Below are 17,639 nucleotides of genomic sequence, written 5' to 3'. Positions count from 1 at the left end.
TAGAATTTTTTTTTCAATAAATAGTTGAAACAAAGGCTATCCTTTAAATGATAAAAAAGCTTATATTAATGTGAAGGAACTTCACATTTAGACCCATATATCTCATTATTGTTAAATTTATTTTCCTTTTTGATATCAAACAAATCAATTACTTAACACTTTTTAATTAACTAGCTTTTTAATTATTTTCCCATTGATTCATGTCTAGTTAAGAACAATGAATAATGATGCAGTGTTTCAATTTCACCCGAGAGGTAGAGGTGGGAAACAATAACGTGTATCTATCTATAGGCCTGTCTTGAAACAAACATCGACTTTATTATATACTAAGACATATGTTACCCGCGACCCGCGGGTCTTTATATTCGCATTACTGTCGGTATAGTCACTGAGAGTGTTTTGTAAACAATTAAACGAAATAATAATGTAATAAGTAAAGCGAATGTGTCAATGTAAAAATAGTGTGTATGAAGCTATCAAATCAAAATAGCTAATAGGCTTAATTAAATCCATTTTCTTTTTTCAAATTAAAACATTAGCTTGTAGGCCTACATATATTTGATTAAAATTTGAGATGAATAGACTAAATTTTGTATGTTCATGTGTATAAAGTATAAAGTAGATCTTGAGGTAGACGTAGATCTAAATCTACACTAATCTAGAGTTCTGTGCTGCGCATGCGTGAACTTTTTTTCATGAATGAATATAGGCCTATCTCAACACGGCTACGCAGCTTTAACGAACAGCGAACGAATGTATTAAAAATGCTTTAGAAAAACAAATTTGAATGTTAATTTGATTAAAATATCAAATGAATGGACAATAATTAGTATGTTTATGTGTTAAAGCATAAAACTATCTGTGCGAAAAGAAGTTTTATCATCTTAGAGTTCAGTAAGAGTTTTAGACCTAGGCCTAGGAATAGACTCAGACCTCAGAAGAGAGATGTGTTAATGTGTAACCATTTGGTAATGTCTAATGAAAGAATGTTCGCCAGGAAATCTGTAGATATCAGGAACTAATTTATGTAAAAAATGCTTTTGAATAATCTAGTGGATTGGATTTATATGTATGTTAAACTTAGCTAATGATCCTTTCACGTTATTTCTCTTTCGCTACGAAAATAAAATTAGGTTTGCGAAAATGGGTTTACCCGAAGTCGATACATTCTTATCTATTAAAAACGAAAAGAGCGATAGCTTTGTTAAATGAATGGGATTATAAAGTGAACAATTAAACGAAATTATATTTAGTACGTGATTCATGAATGAATATAGATCTAGGCCTATCTCAACTCGGCTTCGCAGCATTCGTGTGCGAATGTACCTTTAGAAAACCAAATTTGAATGTTTATTTGATCAAAATATGAAATGAATGGACTTTAATTAATATGTTTATGTGTTAAAGTATAAAACTATCTATGCGAAGAGAAGTTTTATCATCTTAGAGTTGAATTAGAGTTTTAGATCTAGGGATGGGATTATAAAGTAAACAATTAAACGAATTATTATTTAGTACGCGATTCATTACGGAATTGTCTAATGAAAGAATGTTCGTCAGGAAATCTGTAATCACAGATATAAGGAACTAATTAATGTAAAAAATGCTTTTGAAACACAAAATTGAAGGTTAATTTTATTATATAATGAAATCAATGGATCTTCTTTTGTATTTTCATGTGTCAAAGTAAAAAACTATCTGCGCAAAGTGTATTTCTTAAAATTAGATCTAGGTCTAAATCCTTTCTATCTTTTCTCATGTCAACATTGTAGACATGGCCTAGATCCATAAAATACTATAGCTGTAATAGAGTCGGACAACTTTATTTTTTTTGAGGGTCTTAAGTTTGTTTTAGGGCTACAATACATACACTACGATCTAAGTTAGTACACAAGGAACATTCCTGCCTAGTTTTATCAAGATTGGTCAAGCGGTTTTGATGTCTATAAGTAACATACATCCATACATACATACATACACCACACATTCTACTTTATAATATAGATATATGTTGTCATATCTATATCTGTATCTCTAAACTATAATTTTACTTACTCTAAGTAAATTTCTACATGGGAGTAACCAGGATTTTTTTCAGGGGGGGATAGCTTATTGGATGGTGCGGAAATTGAGGCAGGATAAAAAAAAAGGTTTCATTTTTTATGTATCCTTTATTAGTTATTAAGAGAAAAGTAATCAGGTTCATAAAGAAGGAATTGTCTTTAAAAAAAATTTACTTCATTCTTTGTCTTTCTCCCATGTCACGTGACCGTGGAAGTCAACAGTTTCTCTGTCACGTCCATGTCAGACGTTTCTAATGACATTGACGTGGTTATGGACGTTCAAGAGAATATTTTTTTCATTGGTGGCTCACCTTTGATATTAGGGTAAGTAGGGTAAGTAAAGTAAGTAGGGTTAAATAGGGTAAGTAGGGTAAGTAGGGTTAGTAGGGTAAGTAGGGTAAGTAGGGTAAGTAAAGTAAGTAGGGTTAAATAGGGTAAGTAGGGTAAGTAGGGTTAAATAGGGTAAGTAGGGTTAAATAGGGTAAGTAGGGTAAGTAGGGTAAGTAGGGTTAAATAGGGTAAGTAGGGTAAGTAGGGTAAGTAGGGTAAGTAGGGTAAGTAGGGTAAGTAAAGTAAGTAGGGTTAAATAGGGTAAGTAGAGTAAGTAGGGTTAAATAGGGTAAGTAGGGTTAAATAGGGTAAGTAGGGTAAGTAGGGTAAGTAGTGTAAGTAGGGTTAAATAGGGTAAGTAGGGTAAGTAGGGTTAAATAGGGTAAGTAGGGTAAGTAGGGTAAGTAGTGTAAGTAGGGTAAGTAGGGTAAGTAGTGTAAGTAGGGTTAAATAGGGTAAGTAGGGTAAGTAGGGTTAAATAGGGTAAGTAGGGTAAGAAGGGTAAGTAGTGAAAGTAGGGTAATCAGTGTAAGTAGGGTAAGTAGTGTAAGTAGGGTTAAATAGGGTAAGTAGGGTAAGTAGGGTTAAATAGGTTAAGTAGGGTAAGTAGGGTAAGTAGGGTAAGTAGGGTAAGTAGTGTAAGTAGGGTAAGTAGTGTAAGTAGGGTAAAAAGGGTAAGTAGGGTAAGTAGTGTAAGTAGGGTAAGTAGTGTAAGTAGGGTAAGTAGTGTAAGTAGGGTAAGTAGTGTAAGTAGTGTAAGTAGGGTAAATAGGGTAAGTAGGGTAAGTAGGGTAAGTAGGGTAAGTAGTGTAAGTAGGGTAAGTAGTGTAAGTAGTGTAAGTAGTGTAAGTAGGGTAAGTAGTGTAAGTAGTGTAAGTAGGGTAAATAGGGTAAGTAGGGTAAGTAGGGTAAGTAGGGTAAGTAGTGTAAGTAGGGTAAATAGGGTAAGTAGGGTAAGTAGGGTAAGTAGAGTAAGTAGGGTAAGTAGGGTTAAATAGAGTAAGTAGAGCAAGTAGGGTTAAATAGGGTAAGTAGGGTTAAATAGGGTAAGTAGGGTAAGTAGGGTAAGTAGGGTTAAATAGGGTAAGTAGGGTAAGTAGTGTTAAATAGGGTAAGTAGGGTAAAATAGGGTAAGTAGGGTTAAATAGGGTAAGTAGGGTAAGTAAGGTAAGTAAAGTAAGTAGGGTTAAATAGTGTAAGTAGGGTTAGTAGTGTAAGTAGAGTAAGTAGGGTAAGTAGCGTTAAATAGGGTAAGTAGTGTTAAACAGGGTAAGTAGGGTAGTAGGGTAAATAGGGTTAAATAGGGTAAGTAGGGTTAAATAATGTTAAATAGTGTAAGTAGGGTAAGTAGGGTTAAATAGGGTTCAATAGGGTAAGTAGGGTAAGTAGGGTTAAATAGGGTAAGTAGGGTTAAATAGGGTTAAATAGGGTAAGTAGGGTAGTAGGGTAAGTAGGGTTAAATAGGGTAAGTAGGGTAAGTTTGGTAAGTAGGCTTAAATAGGATAAGTAGGGTAAGTAGGGTTAAATAGGGTAAGTAGGGTTAAATAGGGTAAGTAGTGTTAAATAGGGTAAGTAGGTTTAAATAGGGTAAGTAGGGTAAGTAGGGTTAAATAGGGTAAGTAGGGTTAAATAGGGTAAGTAGGGTTAAATAGGGTAAGTAGGGTTAAATAGGGTAAGTATGGTTAAATAGGGTAAGTAGGGTTAAATAGGGTAAGTAGGGTAAGTAGAGTAAGTAGAGTAAGTAGCGTTAGGTATTCAACATAATTCACTCCAGTTAGTCATCTTCAGACATTCGATTATCTCCTTAAATCTTGAACCACGCCAATTTCTACAAACCAATTTTAATCCTTTAAACAAATGATAATTTCAAACCGGTTCCTGTCCCTAAGCAATGTTGATTACGTCCAAGTAGGCCTCGAGTCATTGTACCAAACATTACATCTGTATTGGAAAGTAGACCAGGATGTAACATATTTACATTCTACAAAACCTGTCATGGTCACATTGGTCTCAACAGCGGTAAGTTGGTTATTTATGTATGTAAGTCTGTCTGTAATTGCATTAAACATTACATATAAATCTGTATGCAATAATGTAATAAATCTAAGGAAGGCAACTCAACGAAGACAGCTGTTTATTTGCAGGACATCACAAATACATAAGGCCCTGGACTTGGGCGGAACTCATTTGTCTCTAGTCTCTAACAGTGCAAGAGGCAAAGTGTACCTTCTGCATTAACTTGGAAGGCAGCGTGCAAGGCAGTGTTATAACAAGACTTAATGCAGCCTAACTCAAGTACTAGATCATCTTTCAGGACAGCTTTGATACGTATTCTTGTAGACTCAACATTTTAAAATAAATCAATTGATCTCTACATTCGATATGTGGACGATCTCATAACTGGAACAACGGTGTTGTCTTCATTAAACAGCAAAATGTGCAGATCAGAAACGGGTTTTCTTGGCCATGTGAAATAATGCATCTTTTTCTTTGAGATTGAAGACAAAACTTTATGTATGCTTATATTGTTTAAATACATCTTTACATTTTTGGTTTATTGATTTTATCATCCATCATCCCAAACATCAAAAAGTTATTAAACAAAGTGTTGCCCAAACTGCGGCACGCGGGCTAAATTCATCATGTTATGTGATTTTTTTCTGTCCCTCGAAACGTTCGGCTCTCATTTTATTGTAAGAGCTCGGTGCGTGATGTTTTGGTGCAGTCGTTTTGGTGCAGTCGTTTTGGTGCAGTCGTTTTGGCGCGACCGTTTTAGTTTAGTTCCATTGAAGAATTCAAGTTTTTTGCGGTCATGGGGCCCGAGCAACGCGTGTCGGAAACGTATTTGACTCGCAGGTTGAAACAGTTTGTACCTTGCTGATTTATAGAAGACATCTTTAACATGTCTCAGATAGAATAATATCTAACAACTTGGCATCATTTTGTCGAACGCATTCTGCAGGTTAATTCTTACCCAATGGACTCCACATTGGATGTGATGCTTCCACTGGGCTACGTTGGCCAAGAATATTTTATACTTCCTGCTCATATTCCAGGAGATGTTACATTGAAATCCATCATAAAAATTCAGTCTTTCTATGACTGGACACAAATTGTAAGTTACACATTAACAATATACTCAAGGTTAGCCACCTTTTTAGTGTTTGTTCTTTTCAGATGCAATAGCTTAAAATTATCGTAAAAAAGACTACACCAGTGGAAACATATACTGTGTCACACAAAGATTTGATGAAAGAATCATCTAGTTGATTGGTGAATCTTCGGTCAGAGGGATCGGTGATAAAAATATTTTTTATTTCTGGTCTTTGTGTAAAATATGTATATGTGTGTGTGTGTGTTTGTATGTTTAAAGTAAAAAAAAAAGAATTACCCTAAATTGATCAGATTTGTTTCAGACACTAAATACAAATATTTCCTTCTTATTGAAATTTTCTGGTGACACCTATGAAACGCCTATAGACAGTCACAGTTTCCACTATATTTGTGGGAACACCAGCTTTTACGTTTATCAGATCATTTCAGGTAAATATAGAGATATACTTTATACTTTGATATACTTTATACTTTGATATACTTTATGTTTTGTTTTTTTATAAAGAAAGAAAAGTTGACTGCAATAAAGAAAATGATTAAATCCTTATGTAACATCTTTAACTGTATCTGTGAATTGTGATGGATTACTTTCACTTATTGGTATCAGACAAAATAATTAACATTTATTAATGAACCATTTGGTTAATTTTTCAATTGATTAATGTCTTGTCTTTGCAATGAATAATTATTCCTCGAACTTACCCTTGTAAAAAATTCAAAAACTTTTGGACGGCTGAAATCAACAAACTTGTTATGGCTCGGAGAAGGGCATACAAAAAGGTCCAAAAGAACCCAAACAATCCAACACTCAGGCAGAAATACAACAGACTCAGCCTACTAGTCAAAACGTCTGTTAACAGGGAAAAACGAGAACATTGGACCAACACCTGTGCAAGGTTAAACCTAAGGGATAGCTCTAAGGCTTGAAGTCTTCTGAGAAATCTCGAAAATGCTGGGCGTACGAAAACAGCAACCCCATTATCTTCATCGAGTGGGGTAACCATTTCATCGAAAAAGAAAATTGCCACCTTGTTGAACAAATATTTTGCCAAGATCAACAAGGCTGCCAAGAAGTGCCCAATGTCCAAAGCCATTGATAAAGCTCGCAAAGCGGATGAAAAAAAAGACCGAAAGGAACCACAGACCGAAAGTGCTGAGGGAACGATGAACTCCCCATTCTCGATAGGCGAGCTTAATGCTGCCATAAGGAAATGCCAGCTTGAAAAGGCTCCCGGGCCGATTGGTATTACCCCCGAAATGCTTAAACATGTAGGGGGGAAAGGAAGGGCCGTGCTCTTGGCATTCGTAAATAGAACCTGGGCAGATGGTCATCTGCCCAGGGCCTGGAAACGTGCCACCATTATTCCTATACCAAAAAAGGGAAAAGATGCTTCCACTGCTGAGGGCTACAGGCCCATCTCACTCACATCTTGTGTGGGAAAGATGGCTGAAAAAATGGTAAATGAGCGTCTGGTTTGGTACCTTGAGAGTGCCCCTCTTATAGCTCCAGAACAGGCTGGTTTCAGGGTTGGAATGTCCGCTATAGACCAAGTCAACATCTTTGTGCAGAGCGTAGCAGATGGATTCCAAAGGACCGAAAGCACATACGCAGTCTTCATTGACTTAAAACAGGCATATGATAAAGTATGGCGGCCTGGTTTGCTTCATAAGATAAGAGCCGTGGGGGTGCGGGGACGGATATATTACTGGATTAGAGACTTCCTACAAGAGCGTACAATAAGAACAAGGATGTACGGAGAAGTCTCAGGGGAAATGACCCTCGAGCACGGCCCCCCCCAGGGCTCCGTCCTGTCATGCGCCCTTTTCACGGCCTTCATAAATGACCTACCGGCTCAGCTAAAATGCCAAAAGCTGCTATATGCTGATGATATTGTCCTTTGGAAATCCGGAAGGAGCGCAACCTCTATACAAAAAGTGCTACAAGAAGACCTCCATACGCTCTGCTCATACACACAAAAATGGAGGCTAGAAATAAACACCTCCAAGACGGTCTATTCTCTGTTCACGCTCGGGACTGGCATTCTCGGGCAACCTTTCCAGCTCTCCCTCAACGGAGTGGCTCTCAGCATGGAAAAGCTACCCAAGTACCTTGGTGTAACTTTAGATCGCAAACTAAAAATGTGTGAGCACATCCAGGATGTTGTAAGAAAGGCCTCAGGGAAACTTTGCATTGTGCGGAAGCTGGCATCCACGAAGTGGGGAGCCCGAGCAGACATGCTCCGATCCCTGTATTTAGGAGCAGTCCGATCACAGATAGACTACAGCCTACCTGTGCAAATTTATGGCTCTAGGACTGCTCTTGAACAACTTGATAAAATACAGTCCCAAGCACTAAGATTTGTCTGTGGAACCTTTAGGACAAGTCCAGTGAATGCGACTGAAATAATGGCTAATATAGCTCCACTAACCCTTAGGAGGGAATGGTCAGTACTGACCTGCTATGAGCGGTATAAAAGGCTGGATGAATACCTCCCAGCTAGAAAACTAGTGGATGGTTGGAGATGCAGAAGACGTATCCAGATGCAGTCTTTTATGCATCATGCCACTAGACTATCTGATGAAGCTGGCCTCTCCACCAACCGACAAAAACATTCAACGCTTTCATCCCCCTTCCCCCTTGGTGTCGCCCAACAATCCCAGACATACGCTTGAAATTAGTAGACCCTAATGCCACTAAGCAAAGCCGTTCATCTAACGACCTTCAAATCCTAGCTCTGGAGACCATTAATACCTTCAAGCCCAGTGCTATTTTGACATACACTGATGGATCGGCATCAATAGATTCTGGAAGAGCAGGCTATGGAGCCTACATCGACTTTCTTGGCCCTTACACAGTCAAAATCTTTGGACCATGTGGTAGTGTTTGCAGTTTTGATGCGGAGACCATGGCAGTCTGTGAAGCCTTAAAAGTCATTGACTCTCCACTCGGCGAGGGACATTTGAGGGCAACACAGATTGTTGTGGTCACTGACTCAAAATCTGTACTACATGCTTTGCAAAGCCCCGGACCATGGCCCCCCAATATCAACACTGTCATCATGGCTTCACATAACAACGCTATGGCACCCCTGTAATAATGCAGTGGGTACCGAGTCACATAGGTGTGACTGGCAACACAATCGCAGACTCTTTGGCCCACCAGGGAGGGCAAATTCCACCCACTGATCAGGCTGTAAGCTTTCATCAAGCCCTGGCTATAATAAAAAAAACAGAAATGGAAAAGTGGTTTGAGTGCTGGGACAAGTCCCAAAAAGCCCGTGGAGTCTGGGAGCGCATGAGGCGCCCTGACCGCACTTCCCCGTGGTGGAGGCTGTCCAGGCCTGAGCAAGCTATTATAGCACAGTGCAGGACAGGCCACTGTCCTGTTGGCTCATATTTCTCGCGGCTATGGCCAAATTTCGATTCACGGTGCCCTCGCTGCGGGGAAGAAGTGGAAACCGTGCCTCATATTCTGTTTGACTGCCCCAGACTTGCTGATCTCCGTCTCGACAGGTCTGGGAAACCCAAAATTCTCGACCTGTATGGCGACATTCATGCACTACGCAAGACAGCAGGGTTTCTGTCCAGGGCTTTTGCAAGAGAGGATTTGAGCCTCTCAAGCCCTCACTCTAATGGAGTTTGATGATGATGATGATGAATGAATAATTATGTAAAATGTTAACTTGATCAGTTTCACGAATCAATCAATGGATGCTAGATGTCAAGATCTAAAATGAATGCTATGATACATGTCAAGTTGAAGATTATCTTGATCTATATCACACCATCAATGATCGTGATTGCTGAGGATCTTGAAATCGTCTTTTAATAAGATGATCGTATAGAAGTAACTAGATCTAGTTGATAATACGATCATTCAGAATGTTGCCAGTTGATAAGAGGATCATCTAGAAGTGCCAATCGCTAAGTCGATCTAACTATGTTACTATATTCAATGAAGAAACTTCTCTTCGTCTAAAACAAATGCTTTAATTCAAAACTTGGAAAAGCTATTCACAAATAATTACAATGGTTAAATGTACTTGAATAGCTAGAATAAATATCATTCTGCTGAATAAATGATCTACACAATAATGTAAAAATATACATCTGAATCCTAACACGTTCCGCACGACACTGACCAAAAATCTAGAACCTTTCTCCCGGGTATAGCGTTGTCACGTGTCTAACATCCCCTCGTTGCAATGCCAACCAATAAATGCAGCTCAATGTACAATAATTAATATTTCAAAACCAATCACATTTATTCTGACTCATAGCCCTGCCGCATGATGGAATTACCCGAGCTAACAAGTTCTGGCTGGTAACCTTGGGCGGCTAAATATAGATACTGTGTACGTGACAATTAGATAATGGGTGTGGTAGAAATAACGTGTATAAAAACTTTTTACCAGAAAGACAGACAGAGAGAGTCAGTTGACATAAACAAAAAAAAAACTGTCAGGTGTATGTCTTATTGAACAAGTATTCTCAAACGTTTACACCTGATGCCAGACAAAATGTTGTCGTCTCTACTGTTCACAGTTTAAGCATACTACTGGAATGAAAAAACGCTTAAATTAAATTCTAAGCAACAGAAAACCCCTGACGGCATGGGCTAGCCAGGACCCCCCCCCAATGAAATTCCACCCCCCCCCAGCGATCGAAATTTAGTGACTGATTTTTTGCTTTGATTTGTTTATTTTAGGAGAGATTTGAATACGAAACTATCACTTGCCCCAGCACAGCATAGGAGGTTTTGAGTTAAAAAAAAACCCACCATGGGTTTTTGAGTTTAAAACCCCTACCAGGGGGGTTTTGAGTTTAAAACCCCCTAACAGGGGGGGTCGAGTTTAAAAGCCCCTACTATGGGGGTTTGAGTTTAAAACTCCCCTACCAGGGGTTTTCGCAATTAAATTCACCTCTTCTATAACACAAAACAAAAAAATGCAAACGACAATCCCCCAAATTTCAAATTTGAAGATTTTGATTTTTAAACACCTTCCAAAATTTTCGATAAACCCCCTCTTCAATATAAAAAGAGAAAATTACACACTCCAAATTCTATGAGATAAGCCAAAGGAGTTTTGAGTTAACCCCCACCCCCACTTCAGTAGGGTTTGAAGCTAATACCCGGAATAAAAAACGCAAATTACGCACTCAAAATGTTATGAGCGTAGCTAAATGGGTTTTGACTCAGTTTTGAATTTAAACCCCCCCACCCTTTTCAGCGTGGTTTGAAGCTAAAAATACCTTTTCAATATGGAAAAAAGCAAATTATACACTCAACATGTTATGAGTGTATTCAAAGGGGTTTTGAGTTTAAACTCCCCTCCAGTGGAGTTTGAAGCTAAAAAAAAAACCTCAAATTACGCACTCAAAATGTTATGAGAGTAGCTAAATGGGTTTTGACACAGTTCTAAACCCTCCTCCAGTGGAGTTTGAAGCTAAGAAATTCCTCTTCAATATAAAAAGAAAATTACACACTCAGAAATCTATGAGCGTAGCCAAAGTGGTTTTGAGTTTAAACCCCCCTTCAGAGTGGTTTGATGCTAAAAAATACCTCTTCAATATAAAAAAAGCAAATTACACACTAAAATTATTTGAGCGTAGCCAAGACAATTGGGAGTTTTGAGTTTAAATCCCTCTCCTACAGATGGCTTTTTTAAAAGTTTAAAACCCCTCCAGATGGTTTTGAGCCCTACATAGCGTTTTGAGGTGGAAAACCTCTATCTTCAATATGATTCTAAATCAAACTACAGTTACTAAATTCTGTTACCGTAGCTAAATGGGGTTTTGAATTCTAAAACAAAACATAACTCCAGAGATTTTTTTAGTTTAAACCCCCAACAGATGATTTCGACGATAAAACTTCAATTTTCGATATAAAATCTAAAGCAAACTACAGTCACTTAATTGAAAGAGCGTATTCTAGAGAGTTGCAGAAGCTGCCGGAGGGAATTCCGTAGCTGATACTCCCAACGCCTAAGGGGCTTCACTCCTGATTTCTCCTCGAGGTTGTCTCCTGAAGCCTCAGTACCGCAAGGCAGCGGGGGTTTGAAGTCAGAGTACCCCTCTCCTAGATGAACTGCCATACTAGGCTGACGAGCTCCATCTGCCCGAAGCTCCCGGTTTTGTGGCGCCAGGTATCCACCTTCACCCCTTCACCTGTTAGTAAGAGCAATTTCGCCGGGCTTAAGATCTAAGCCACACGAGCAGGCCAGGTGCTGGACTTAGTTGTCAGAGGCTATTTGAGACGAATGCCATTAGGAGTATTTTATAGACAATGGGAGCTTAACCCCCATTGACACCCCTGGCCATGACAACCTTTGAGCTTGTGGAAGGAGTCAAACCCAAGGGCCGCCCAAGACTAACATATAAGAGATGTCTGCAAGCGAGACATGAGAGCCTCAGGCATCAGCGAAAGTATGTGGGAAAACATAGCCAAAGACCGGAGTGCATGGAGACAGACTGTGCGTACTGGGACAACCCTTGCTGAGAACAAAATAATTGAAGCGGCTTTAATCAAAAGGGAAAAAAAAGAAAGCTGCCCTGTCTGCTAGTCCTAAATCAGAGGCATACACATTTACGAATTGTGGCAAAATCTGAGGTTCTAGAATTTGCTTGATTAGCCACACCAGATTCTGCCCCGTCTCAAGATTAAGCCAAAACCAGTGACTCATTTGGGCGCAACCATTGCCTTTCGAGACAAAAAGGAGCCATATAAACCATATTCAAGAGAGGTTACACTTTTCTACCAGTAGCGGGGCTCAATTAATAAAGTGCAGTGAAATTGCCGAAATTGAAAAAGACTAAATGTGGCTCAAGAAAGATGGCTAAGACAGATTTTAGGAGTCAGTTATAGAGATAGAGGGTGTAAATAAAGGAAATCCTATGCCGAACTGGGAGTCGACCCCTTAGTAAGATTGTGACAGAGCGTCGCATGAGATTTGCGGGACATGTTCTCCGACAAAATGAATTAGGTATAAGAAGAGTTGCGATGACATCCTAGTACAACTAGGCGCCAAACATTCATGGAGGTCCTCAGAGCAGGTGGGAAGAGGCTTCAGATATTTCCAGTGACAGATTTTTGTGAAAACAGCTTGACGGCAAATGCGCCGAACGGCGCAGAAGGGTCTAAGTCAGTAAGAATAGTACATTAGGTTTTTGAAATAAACCTTTTTAATAGCAGGAAAATGCACTGTAGATACCTCAGAATATGCATTTTGTTGGCTTTCAATATCAGAAATAGTGCTTGGCGGTGGGGCTATGCCCTGCGCTGGGGGAGCTCCTAGCGCTCCCCCAGACCCCTTTGCTGGCAATGGCAGGGCGTCTACAATTTTCCCACTGCCTCCAGGAAGAACCTATTCTAGGGCACAATAAGCGTCTTCCGAAAGAATGATGGGTTAGAATGTAATAAAGATTATACACACACACATACATACATATAAATATATTTTTTTCCCTGGGGGGGGGAGGGCGAGAAAAAATCCACCTAAACCCCCACCCCAGAAAAAAATCCGGGCTACGCCCATGCCTGGCGGACTTCTACAGAGCACACTTTAGCATAGCATCAAGCAAAAATAGCGCAGGTCAAAAAAAAAGATGAAAGAAAATGTGGCACAAGCCGATACTGAAGTGTAAGGGAATAGCGTGTAACTCCTAGAGCGCGTTAGTGTGTATACTTTGAATTACCATGCTGATCACCAACAACTTTGTTCACTATCTAGGTCTCCATGGTGACGTGTGCGTAACATCCTTGTTGCCGTCAAGTCTGTGGAGATATTCCTATGACTTAGCTCGTTCCTCTGATGCCTACAACGTCTATGTTTATATTGTTGTCAAGGCAACTGTCACTTCAGGCAGAGTAACCAATGACACTATACAGTGGACATGCCAAAGTATTGCTGGTAAGTTTTTTTGTTTTCACATTACTAAATATTATAACAATTGTCTGGGAATGAACCTTTGACGTGTGGAAAGGAGTAAAAGTAACTAACTGATGGCCTCAGTACTACGTCGTTTTAAGGGGTTACTTTCTCTGACTCTCTCTCTCTTCTGTGTGTGTATTTCTCTACTTATATTTAATAGCTAGCCTACCATTCAAAAACATCTTTCATCACATTCAACCCACTTTTGTTATTCTGTTCAATGAAACTGCCTTGAACTATCTTTCAGGAACTGCGTTTTCGGGATGCTACACCGTGTTTCCCACTGACACTAACTATCTGCACCTGCAGCTTCTCAGCAAGACTGATCCGTTTGGAGCTTATCTTGTAGGCTATGATAACACTTCCTTGTTCTGTCATCCATTAGGTATAGCAGACATCATGGAACCTATCAATACTAAACCTGTAAGTGATTATTCATCTTGTCTCAGGGTTAGGATACTCTTATGTAGACATCTTTTATTGTTAGAACCATGCTAAGAGAAACTTAAGTGATAAGTCCATTGGTTTTCTCTTATTGTGTAGCTGATTTTCCAACAAAAAATAAGTTGTATTTAAAATTACTCTAGGACACTTCTATAGTTAGCAGACTGTTCAATACATCATTTCAAAAGCAAAGAGAACAATGTAACAATAGATACAAACTCGCATGATAAAGGGCACATGTATTGTCCAGCTTTCTTGGCCTATACGTCGCGCCCTGGTGGAAACGTTTGAGGTTGGAGTTTCAATAATCTGACTGAAACAACGATTACCTCTCCTTCTTGTGAGTTACATTAACGGTCTCGGGAAAGTATACAGGAATTTGTTCTGGAGACTTATCAGACATTGTATCACCAGATCCGAAAAGTTGGTCAGACGCTTCTCACGTCATGCTGTTTCAATTGGTTTGAGAAATAAGAAAAAAACAACAGTCCTCCCCGTTCAATGTTGATTATAACAAAAAAAAATGACGTCATTCAACGATGTACGAGAAGTAAGCTGCTGAGTGGACATCCGTTGCATCCTAAACGATAAATTGGCAACTAGCCGCAGGGCCGGATTTAAAGCAGTGTAGATGTGGCTGCAGCCCCGGGGATTTCTACTAGAAAGGGGCCTCCAAAAAAAAAAAAAAGAGAAAAAGTATGTCGAAATTTCTCACGTTAGAAACGTGTTTCCTTCTTTTAGAACCCTAACACTTTAAATCTTACCTCGGCTGGTAATAATGTCGTGATTATAAAGTGACAGCTTGTAGTTGTAGCGTGATCGGAATATGTAAATACCTGTACAGGTCCGAATCTACTGCAGTGTATCTGCCAAAGGCCTTACCCTCCACAAACTCATGCATATACATTTTTAAAAACTAAATTATGCATAATGAATATTTTTCTTGAAAAAGGGAAATGAGATTCAATTTATTTATACTATATTTCTTTCTTCTAAAATATAGCAAGCTTTTAGATATATTATTGTTGATAAGTAGATCTTTATTTAAGTTTTTGATTGGGGCCTCTACAAAAATATTTTCTCTGTGCCTCCAGATACTTAAATCCGGCCCTAATTAGAAAACAAGAAAAATAGCAGTTAAAATGAAACCATCTGACAGAAGTGAGAGACAATCGTCTCTACTTCTTGCCCCACTATAAGAGAAACCTTTCTCCGTTGCTGTTTGGTTTCTGTCGTTATCTCTAACCTTTCAGAGGTATCATCGCAAACGAGAAAGAACATCTATATTTACAGAGCGTTTCCAAATTTTGAATACTGTATACAATGCTGTATAGGAGTCTACTTAGAATGATATCAAACACACTATATTGTTGTATTTAAAATGTCATTATAAACATTGTTCTAAATTTTATTTTATTTTCACGCAGTTCCAGCATGCACTCTACTTGCAACGTCTAAAAGAAAAACACAAGAGCACGTGCGAGTCTATGACGTCAGAAAAGCCTACTCTCACGACCATCTTGTCCATTGCTAACGACAGCAGCATTTCCAGTTTTTCTACAACTGATTCCAATAGAGTCCTGGAGACCACGGAAGGGTTCACGCATGCTCAGTCAGACACGTCTGCAAGTGTTGCGATCACAACACCACAGTCAGTGACTTGGCCGAAGACTTCCCCAGGAAGTACTGGACTGAGAGAGGCCATCATTTCCTTCCTTAAAGTTGACCACAGTGAGCTATCGTCTCACAAGAGAAATCTCATCTCTGCTCCAGACCCCAGAACCTCTGCTCAGATCTGTGGATTTAGTGGCATTCTTCTTGTATTATCAGTTGTTCTTTTAATAATTTTTCCTGATTTGGTTTCAATAGTTCGATTCTGTATAATTTTTATAAAATCAAAAATTTGCTTTAAAAATTAACAACAACAATTAAGTATGTCTGATGAAAATCTAGCTCTCACATATAGGACGCAATCATTAACATGGAACTAATTTGTAATTGAAATTAAGCTATCAATATTTTGTTGCTTTTGTTTTTTTTAATATTTTCCCTTCCAACTTAAAAAAAATAACATATTTGTGAACATTGTTCTAATAAGGTTTATAAAACAGACCACAGACCTATATATTATATCTAGACTGGAAAACGGGAACAAATTCTTATCCGCGATTGATCAACTCACAGACCTAAATATATTAACCATAGAACTATATATTCAAGCAAATTCCTGAAATAAATCCATCATGACAATATTTCGAAATGCTAGATCGAAATCATTCAATTCAATTGATTTTAATCATCTTATGTACATTTAAATAGATTGAATTTCTTTTTAAGTATTTAAAAATTGCAAAACAATAATTATGAGACGAGAGTGCTCTTACTTTTGATGTTTAATTACTAAATCTAGACCAAAACATTAAATTAAATGTTACCTACAGGGCCGCCGCTACCTATTGTGCAATGTGTATTGCACTCAGGCGGCCGAATGTTGGGGGCGGCCAAATCATTCTTCATAAGTTACTTTTATGTTGTTTTTTTTATTTTTACTTAAGTACAAAAAAGTATAAAGGTATAAATTCTAATTATTTCATTAGCCTTTGAAAACTATTTTTTAAAAAGTGTATATAAGAAGCTATTTTGGAAATTTTTGATCAGAAAAATGGCGCCTAATCATTTCAGATCTTGAATTTTCGCGGGTAGCCTGTAATACCTTTTTTCGAACGACGTTTACAGAAGCAGATCAGTCAAAAACAAATTTTCTTCTTAGTATCTAGTCTACTTACTACATATAAATATTGTTATTTTGTCGAGTACCCCGCCCTGTAAACAGATCTAGTAATAAAAAAAATGTTAAAAACATGTTAAAAACATGTCCACTTTTTGGGGGTCATTATCAATATAGATCTACATCAAGTTGTAGGCTACTAGCTGTTTGGAGAAACAAACCAACGACTGACCAACAACAAAATTTTTTTTTATATTTTCATTGTAGTTATTAATTCGTGTGTGAATATAACCATTGTTTACAAATTAAAATATCTTAAGTAATGTTCTAATAAGACCTTGTCACGTGTAGACCGTTTTCGAGAAAGGCGTATGCAACAATATGGGTTAAAACTTTTTGAACAAAAAACTTTTAAAACGTCTCCGCTTGTGTGATTCTTCTGGATTTTCTTATCTGAGATTGGTCAAATTTCGTCGGACTATTGCATTTCATTATAGTGACGTTTTTGTGTGTGATAAAAATGTTTGCGACAGAGACGTCTTACTTAGCACTTGATGATCTTTAAAAAAGTTCACGCCCATTAAAGACGTCAGTGTCCTATATATACCTAGAATGTCTCTCGAATAATATTATTGACCAGGGATGCCTCTTTATTATTAGACTTTTTTTACTAGGATGAATAGTGCATTCTAAAAGAAAGAATTTCTGAAGCTGAAAACGCCAGAATACACAGAGCACCGAAATCAGCACCCTTACCGACTTGAACGAAAACCCGCCGAATGTTCAATTCTATATATAGAAATATTTTTTACAACGCTTAAGAAATATGTAGGCAACACTATTTCCAAAAAAAAAAACCCAAAAAGAAAACAAACATGGGGCTCGTCAAAAGATCATTTCAAAGTTTGACTTAAAGAGCGAATAGATTTGTATTGGTCAGTCCAATGTGTTTTCTACATTAAGAGTTAAAAAAACGCGTGCCTTGCATATGAAAAAAAACAAAAACAAAGGGACTTTGGAATGACCTAA

General features: G+C 38.2%; 1 protein-coding gene across 1 annotated transcript; it reads left to right on the top strand.

Annotated features, from left to right (window-relative positions):
• The first annotated feature begins 5,365 nt into the window (after positions 1-5,365).
• Positions 5,366-16,696, top strand: LOC129922702 (uncharacterized). Its single transcript, XM_056009636.1, has 5 exons — positions 5,366-5,508; positions 5,810-5,936; positions 13,238-13,417; positions 13,686-13,861; positions 15,310-16,696. The coding sequence occupies exons 1-5, from the start codon at positions 5,371-5,373 to the stop codon at positions 15,799-15,801; spliced, it is 1,113 nt and encodes a 370-aa protein (XP_055865611.1). The 5' UTR covers positions 5,366-5,370; the 3' UTR covers positions 15,802-16,696.
• The last annotated feature ends 943 nt before the right edge of the window (positions 16,697-17,639 follow it).

This window comes from Biomphalaria glabrata, chromosome 14 (genome assembly GCF_947242115.1).
Source record: "Biomphalaria glabrata chromosome 14, xgBioGlab47.1, whole genome shotgun sequence".
Taxonomy (NCBI): Eukaryota; Metazoa; Mollusca; class Gastropoda; family Planorbidae; genus Biomphalaria; species Biomphalaria glabrata.
The sequence above is the reverse complement of the archived record's forward strand: the minus strand, read 5'-3'. Positions and strand labels throughout refer to the sequence as shown.

Bases quoted from the DNA above. Each gene is read 5' to 3' on its own strand.
- LOC129922702 (XM_056009636.1), top strand. From the start codon at position 5,371: ATGGACTCCACATTGGATGTGATGCTTCCACTGGGCTACGTTGGCCAA. The intron at 5,509-5,809 runs GTAAGTTACACA...GATTTGTTTCAG, and splicing joins TCTATGACTGGACACAAATT to ACACTAAATACAAATATTTC. The intron at 13,862-15,309 runs GTAAGTGATTAT...ATTTTCACGCAG, and splicing joins AACCTATCAATACTAAACCT to TTCCAGCATGCACTCTACTT.